Source organism: Phocoena phocoena, chromosome 15 (genome assembly GCF_963924675.1).
Source record: "Phocoena phocoena chromosome 15, mPhoPho1.1, whole genome shotgun sequence".
Lineage (NCBI taxonomy): Eukaryota > Metazoa > Chordata > Mammalia > Artiodactyla > Phocoenidae > Phocoena > Phocoena phocoena.
In genome coordinates this window covers 41535104-41543231 of record NC_089233.1, presented here as the reverse complement: position 1 = coordinate 41543231, position 8128 = coordinate 41535104, and the positions used below count along the sequence as shown (strand labels likewise).

Below are 8128 nucleotides of genomic sequence, written 5' to 3'. Positions count from 1 at the left end.
CAGGTCAATTTCTATTGCCCTGCCTGTTTCAGGTGTGCCCCATGCTTTTCCTGTGAGTATTCTACTATTTACTCTGTAAATACCCTAATATCCTCTATGGAGACAAACTCTGGGTTTCTCTCCTTGCTGCCAGCAGCCAAATTCTTGGAGCTGCTTCTTTTGTCTGCCTCTACCTCTGGATGACCTTTTGTCCTCCCTTCTTGCCACTGACATTCCTGCTCTTTGATGGGTAAAGCAATCCCTGTCAAGCCAGTCACTTTCTGGGAACAAAAATCTAAATTATTATGTGGACACCAGGCTAGTCTGAGGTCATAGGGACGAGCCATGGAGAGAGTCATAGGCTCAAAGAATTTGAGCACCAGGAAGATGCTGGAGATAAGCCATCAGAGATAGTGTCTGGCTTTGTCCAGCTGAGGAAATGAGTCTTTGAGACTTGTTAGTTCCGGATCCTTGAGGCTGCAAGCAGATAACCTCCTTGTTTACCACTCTGTAACAAACAATCTCCAAACTCAGTGGCTGAATGCATTTTATTTATTTTTTCAGAATCCTGAAATTTGAGTTAGGCTTGGCTGGGACAGTTCGCCTCAGCTCTGATGGAGAAAAATGTCATCTGGCACCTTTTGGATACATTACGTAAGCCAAAATTTTTAGTCTCTGAGGTGTTACTTTGTTGTTTTTATGATTATAAATGAGTTGTTAATCTCATTTATATTAACCTGAATTATTAATTTAGCTTTGCAAAGACCCATAAACCATTCTTGGGTTTGGTCTTAAGGTAACCAGAGAAAGTAAAATATACCCAGGACAAACTGCTGGGTCACATTATTTAGGTCCATGAGCCTTTGGCCAGCATTCTTAATCCAGCATCATTTAAGGTCCAAAAAGATGCAGCTATTTCACCTGGTGTGATGGGGATGTCAGTGAAAATACCCCTCCTTGCCAAGGGATGCACATAACAAAAGCGGGGTGTAAAAGATTCTGGGACACTGCTTTGCCCTATTTTGATGGTGTCCAGTGTAAACTATGGAAAGCCATGGAAAACCATAGCTGTGTAAAGCCCTCCTATTAAACACATTTAGAAATAAAATGTGCACACAAATGGACAATCTTAGTAAGCAGGAATTTCGTCGTTTGTATTTTCTGGGAGTGGGAGAGAAGGCAGAAACAAAATAATCTTTATTGAACGTTTTGGTAAGAGGCATTGTCCTCGTTCTTTTTATGCTGATTTACTCCTTAGAATAAATTGCCCAATGTAAGCTTGTCTCCATTTTCTAGATGAGGAAAACTGAGGCTTGGAGAATTAAGTCACCCACTTAAGATCGCACAGCTAGTAAGCGGGGAAAACTGGGAGTCAGAGCATTTGCCTTTGCTGTCATCTCATCCTGCCTTCCACAGATCCGGAAGAAGTTCACTTGTCTCTTCTCACTTTGGCATCGCCACCCTTTACTTTCATTTGGTCCTGCTGTTTTTACAAGGCTACGAGAAAACACACATTTCTGCAATCCCAAGAGTATGCTGAATACTATTGCAGCACAAATAGCAACCATACAGAACCAAACTGCTTCTGGTGTTCTTCACACAGCCCTTTGCATCTTACCTCCTAGCCTTGCCTGGGGTGTGTTCAGCTTCTTTCCCAGTTCAGGTGTCACCTCCTCCAGGAAGCCTTCTCTGAGCCCTCCTCTCATGGCCACTCCCCAGTCCTTCCTGCCATCTCCCATAATGCCTTTCATGTATCACTGCTGTGAATTACTACTATCTAGTTAGGTGTCTGTCTCTTCCATTAGACTGTGACTTCTCAGGGAGTTGAGGCTGCATCCTCATTATCTTTGTAACTCCCAGAGCGGCATCAGTATCTGTTTTCCTAGTTATTTTCTAAGCCTGGTTTTCCAACCTCCCTTTGATTTTGACAGCCAACATTCTTTGAATGAATTTTCTTTTGCTTAAACAGCCTGTCAATTTCTGTTGCTTGAAACTAAGAATCCCATCTGAAATACCAGGTAAAAATAGTCTCAGTTTAAGACATAGGTTTATATGTATATTAGGAAAAGAATTTGTATTCTTGTATTGTTTTTCCCAAGGATGGTTATGCTCTCCAATAATTATTTTGAGATTCAGTTTTTCCCAGCAAATTTCAAAAACTTGCAAGTAAAACAAACTGTATGATGATGTTCTCCATTTTGAATGAATAATTTTTGTTGACATTTCATAATCTGCATTCATTTTTAGAAAATCTAACACTCAGTTCAAAATTAAGGTGTATATCTGATCTAATATTAAACCAAATGGTGGCACTTTGTATATTGGGGGCAGATGTGAGGTAATGAACAAATTTTTGCAGACTTCTTACCTTATGTAACTCTGTCTCTCCAGCCTTTGTACATCATCTTTTATTCAAGTTTTATTTACTGTTTAGATAGTTTCCATGATTCTTGGTTTTTTTAATCATTATCATGCAAAGATATGTTTTTTTTACTTATAGATGTTCTCATGTGCTTACTTCTGTGCTTATTTTTTCTAATGTTGATGTATATCCATGATTTAATACTGAAATGTTATTACTGTTTTGATGATAAAAAAATGAAAATATATCCTAAGCAGATGACATCGTGGTTGAAATGCACAGCTGTGAAAACATCTGCTTGAGTACATTTAGAAAAACGATTCTGTTTCTTTCCCTTCGGGCATTACTTCGTTATCAGGAAGCCATCAGACATATCAAAATGAGTAGAACATTTTCAAAAACTTTTTCTGAATTGAAATTCTCATATAAAATGATTTATAGTCAAGCTTAAAGTTAAGTATTGAATCTCCTTGCTTGACAGATATTTGGAAAGAAAAGAAACCAATGGGAAATATTTTTGGAGGAGAAAATAATATATATTTTTAGGGTAACAGTAATACATCATTTGGAAAACAGAGACCGTAGGTTTCTTGTTTCTTAAGGACTGGGTTTTGCATTTCATTCTTATGAAGTGTCGTCATCTCTTCTTTTCTAGGAATTTTAGGTAGGAGTAGAGTCTCAGGAGCACAAGATACATATTGAATACCTTAAGTCAATGTTTCAGGGTGAAAGCTGATACAAGAAAAAATACCTGAATTTATTAGGTTGTAGCTTTTTGTAAGGAAATAAGAATGCAAAGTGTCCCATGATCAATAAAACAGACAACCTGGGGTTGATGTTTGCAGCAATAACATTCAAATGAAGATCCACAGTATGTCTGACCCACTAAAACATCTTACGCTGGAGGACAGGCGCAATGAACATAACTGACAGGAATATTTGAGGCTGAAAGTTGATTTTTTCCAGATATTAAAATTAACATAATATTCATGACTATCAGGATTAACACGCAGGCATGAGGTATTTTCGTCAATCTTAAAAAAAAATTCTTCCAATCTGAAAAATTCTGATGCATGAAATATTTGGAAATAAAATACATGAATGTGTAGGTTACCTGGAAACCACAGAGCTGGCAGATCCAAGTATTTGGAATGATTCCAACTGTGGAAGTTAAGAAGACGAACAAATTGTCTCTGATAGCAATGACTGAGTTTTGGGGCAAGATATGGTCAAAATTAGATGGGGGAAGCCTACGAGGTATTTCTCCTTTGTTGCTAGTAGGAACACCAATGAAGGAAGAGATGCAGGGGGCCAGAGTGGTGGGGGGAGATAAATGATGGTTTCATAAACAATGAACAGTCTGTTTAAGGAGATGTGGATTAATGTACAGCATAGAGAATATAGTCAATAATATTGGAATAACTGTGTCTGATGACAATCTAGATGGTGACTAGATTATTATGGTGATCATTTCGTAATGCATAAAAATATAGAATCACTATGTTGTACACCTGAAACTAATAGAATATTGTGTGTCAATTATAACGCAATAAAAAGTAAGATGGGGAAAACTGAGGTATATTTTAGAAAGATTTCTGAGAAAAGAAGGGTAGAATATTTTTAAAATAAATTTTATTTATTTATGGCTGAGTTGGGTCTTTGTTGCTGCACGTGGGCTTTCTCTAGTTGCAGTGAGCAGGGGCCACTCTTCGTTGCGGTGCATGGGCTTCTCATTGTGGTGGCTTCTCTTGTTGCGGAGCACCGGCTCTAGGTGTGCAGGCTTCAGTAGTTGTGGCACGTGGGCTCAGTAGTTGCGGCACACGGGCTTAGCTGCTCCATGGCATGTGGGATTGTCCCGGACCATGGCTCGAACCCGTATCCCCTACATTGGCAGGTGGATTCTTAACCACTGCACCACCAGGGAAGCCCAAGAAGGTTAGAATTTTAAAATATGGGTGCACGGTATGTTAATTAAATCAAACCCATTGTACTGAACAACATTCTCTAATTATGCTGACTGAGATATTAACGAATGAATGAATGAATGAAGTAAAATGAGAACATAGGACATTTTCTGATTACTTCTTATGGTGGCACAGCTCTGCATAGCACTGCCTTATGTGGATGGGCTGGGTTCAGTCAGCTACTCTCTGGTGTGCACGTATGTGCAGAAATTTATTTTCACACAGTTCTGGAGTCCAGAAGTCTGAAATCAAAGTCAAGGTTAGGCTCCCTCTGGAAAACCCCTAGGGAGACTCCTTCCTGGCTCCTTCCAGCTTCTGGTGACTGCAGGGGTCACTTGGCTGTGGTCACATGACTCCAGTCTCTGCCTCTGTTTTCACCTTCTTCTTTCTTTGTGTGCCTTCTCTTCTGTGTCTTATAAGAACACTCATTAGATTTAGGGCCCAGCCAGATAATCCAAGATGATTTCACCTTGAGATCCTTGACTTGACTATATCTGCAAAGATCCTTTTTCCAAAAAAAGTCACAACCACACATTCTGGGGATTAGGACATGGACATATCTGTTCACTCTGCTATACTGGTTATTATAAATAATGCTAAAGGAATAACCTTCCACATGTGGTTTTATATATTTGTGGAGGTATATCTTCAGAGTAGATTCTTAGAAGTAGGATTTGTGTCAAAGAGCAAGCTTCTGTAATTTGGCCAAATTCTCCCCCATAGGAGTTGTACTGTTTTTTTTTTTTTTTTTGCAAATCCAAATAGCATTTCAGGGTAGTCTTAATTTACATTGTAAATTTTTAACTCTTGATTTCATTATCTGTATTTATTGATGACAGCAGGACACTTTTTCAACAGTACTCAAGAGTCTACAAAATACTTGGCACTCTGAACCTCCAGGGATAAAAATCGATTGCAAAGCAGGTGATGTTCTCAAGAAGTTCACAGTCTAGCGGAATGATTTTGTGGAGCAACAGAGAATAAGAAGTGTTTTTATTTATTTTTACTTCACATGGAATATATATACATGGTGGGTGGGTGAAAAACCTCAAAATAATAACTTATGTTTCTTGATTTTTTTAGAGAAGACCTGGAGTTCTACATTTTCATCAGTGAGTAAAGGCTAGATACGATGGATGAGATGAACCTGTATGCATGAATGCCTATTTCTGTTACTACCAAGTTTTGACCATGTCATGTGTTCACTGAACACTGTTGTTTATCTCTTCATTTATCTAGCTGCTCTGCCTCTCAACTAAATTGGAAGCTTTGGAGGTAAGGAGGCTGCATCTTATACAGCTTTTTATCCCCAAGGTTTAGACTCATGACTTGCACATAGCAGGTGCTCAACGAATGTTTGACTTTGATGATAGGTTGACCTGCGATAGATAAATTGAATTCCCTAAGACAAGTGCATCCTATTTTTTTTCCATCAATGCAATGAAAGTTATCTTCCCCTAAAAGAATGGTGTGGTGAATATTGTGACTTACTATGTGTAGCCAGGTACAGGCTAAATTTCTGCAACAAAGACACCCAGAATGCTTTGACTTAAGAGAGAAGGTTATTTCACTCTTGTGACAGTCTTGGAGGGTTTGTGGTCCTGATGGAGAGGTCATCCAGGGACCCAGGCTGGTAGGGCAGTTCTGTCATCCTGAGTGTGGGGCTTCCATCTCTGGGTCTGAGATTCATCCATGCCATTGGGTTTATTGGTTGTCTATTCCTTTTTACTGCTGAGTAACATTCCTTTGTATGAATATATCCCAGTTCTATCAATGCTATTTGATAACTTGAAAAATAGAGGATCTAACAACCAAGAGATATTTTTTGCATGCCTGGATTAAATATGTAGGATTATTTTAGCTTTTTATCCCATTTTATTTAACGAACTTTTATTGAGTGCTTCGAGGTCAAATACAGTGCCCAGCGATGAGGCTAGAAGGCTGTGTAAATCGCTGGCTCTTCCCCCAAGTTACAGTTTAGCCGAATGAGGAAAAGACAGTTGTGCTGTCTCAATTTGATGGAGATCACGTGATTTTAAACAGCCAGCTTAAGTGTTTGCTAAAATGTTGTCAAAATTTGAAGCATCAAAGGATCCAGATGCCAATAAATAACCCTGCAGATCTCCAGACCATCTTCCTTCTCAAAGTCTTGCCTCAGGTTACAGGCACCTGGCCTTAAAAAGCATCCCAGCCTGAGAGTAAGGTCCCTCAGGTTCTATTTCTGGTTCTGCTACTGTATTGCTAGGTGGCCTTGCACAACACAGAGAACGTGCACTTCCCACAAAGCAAGAGGCAAGACGTTGAGGAACCTGCCAGTGAGGCACTCTCACATCCCAAGTGAAGACGGGTCCCAGGAACCAAGGGGAGTGGGGCTGGCCTCCTCTCCCAGAGCCTAGGCATGCCCTTCCCTACTGCCAAAGCCATTCATTTTAGTGTGTAATTGGAGCTCCGATTTTGGTATGATCAACGGGATTTCCACTCGCTCCCTCACTCCCTGTTGTGAGTTTCTGTGGTTCACGTTGCACTAGAGGGAACTGGATGGGCGCACAGGCCGGAGACTACAGATACAGAAGCCTTGGGCCTCCTGGGGTAGAGGGCGGACGGATGCTGCCCAGTGACTGGGACTCTGGAAATGTGGTCTCAGGGTCTCGCCTCCTGGAAAACTACCTTTCCCAGGAGCACTTGCGGCCCACGGAGGGGGTGGAGAGGGGGCACGTGCTCAGAGCCGGCCCACTGACTCTCATCGCGCCGAAAGCGCGCCAGCCTGATTGGAGGGCTCTGTCGCGGTGCATCCCGGGACTTGGAGTACAGCGTGTGCGCGGGGCCCGCTTCTTTGTGATTCGCGGCGCCTCCTCGGAGCCCGGGCGCGCCCCCGCGAGGCGGGTCCAGACGACGCGCGCATGCGCTGCGCCCAGGGGCCGGACGGCACCTCCCGTGGGGCGGGGCGATGGGTTCAGTGTCGACACCGCCTTCCTGCTCCGCCCCTCGCCGGCCAGGCCCGCCCCTCCTTCCTGGAGCCACAGCCGTAGCGGCGGCGGGCGGCGGCGGCGGGCGGCCCGGGAGACACGCGCCAGCCAGACCCTATGCGGTGACTCGCGCGGCGCAGGCGCCTCCTGCCCCGCCGGCGGGGCCCGGGCTCCCCGCGGCGGGATGTTCTCCCGAAGGAGCCACGGGGATGTGAAGAAGTCCACGCAGAAGGTGCTGGACCCCAAGAAGGACGTGCTGACCCGCCTGAAGCACCTGCGGGCGCTGCTGGGTGAGGCGCGGCGCGGGCGGGGGTCGGCGCGGGATGCCGGGGCGGGGGGCGCAGACCCTCTGCCCGGGCCCCGGCGTTGTTCCCGGGAAGCGGGCAGCCTGGCCCGCGGGCTTGCCCGTCGCCCTCTAGTGTAAACTTACCCCAGATTCTCGCCGGGTGGCCTCGGGGTCGGGCGCGGCCGGGACGGTCCCCTCCCCAGCAAACCCTGGACGCCCGGGGGTCCTCTCACGCACACATCGAACTGTCATCTTCCCTCCCAGTTTTTAATTTTTATTTTTAAGTCCGAGACCCTAAGTAGACTGAGACCCCAAGTGGTCCCAGCACGGACTTAATTGAACTGTCATCTCCTCCTCCCCCCACGCCCCCACTTCAATTTTATTTTTACTTTTGAGTCCGATCCCCGAACAGACTGAGCCCCCAAGTGGCCCCGGGATAAATTTAAGTGCCGTCTCTCTTCCCATGGGTCTGGCTGCTTCATTTTCTTTGTGTTCTTGGTATGAAGGGGGCTCCTCGTGTCTGCTTGGAGGGAGGGGTGACTTTCCTGGGTTCAAGGAGGCTGCTTCTCCT

At 44.0% G+C, this 8128-nt stretch overlaps 1 protein-coding gene across 1 annotated transcript in view; it reads left to right on the top strand.

Moving 5' to 3' along the window:
* Positions 1-7455: 7455 nt before the first annotated feature.
* The window catches only part of RALGAPA2 (Ral GTPase activating protein catalytic subunit alpha 2), a 207574-nt gene continuing 206901 nt past the window's right edge, over positions 7456-8128 (top strand). The window contains exon 1 of the mRNA XM_065893630.1: positions 7456-7561. Within this exon, the coding sequence (XP_065749702.1) occupies positions 7456-7561 (106 nt within the window). The remainder of the gene's footprint in view (positions 7562-8128) is intronic.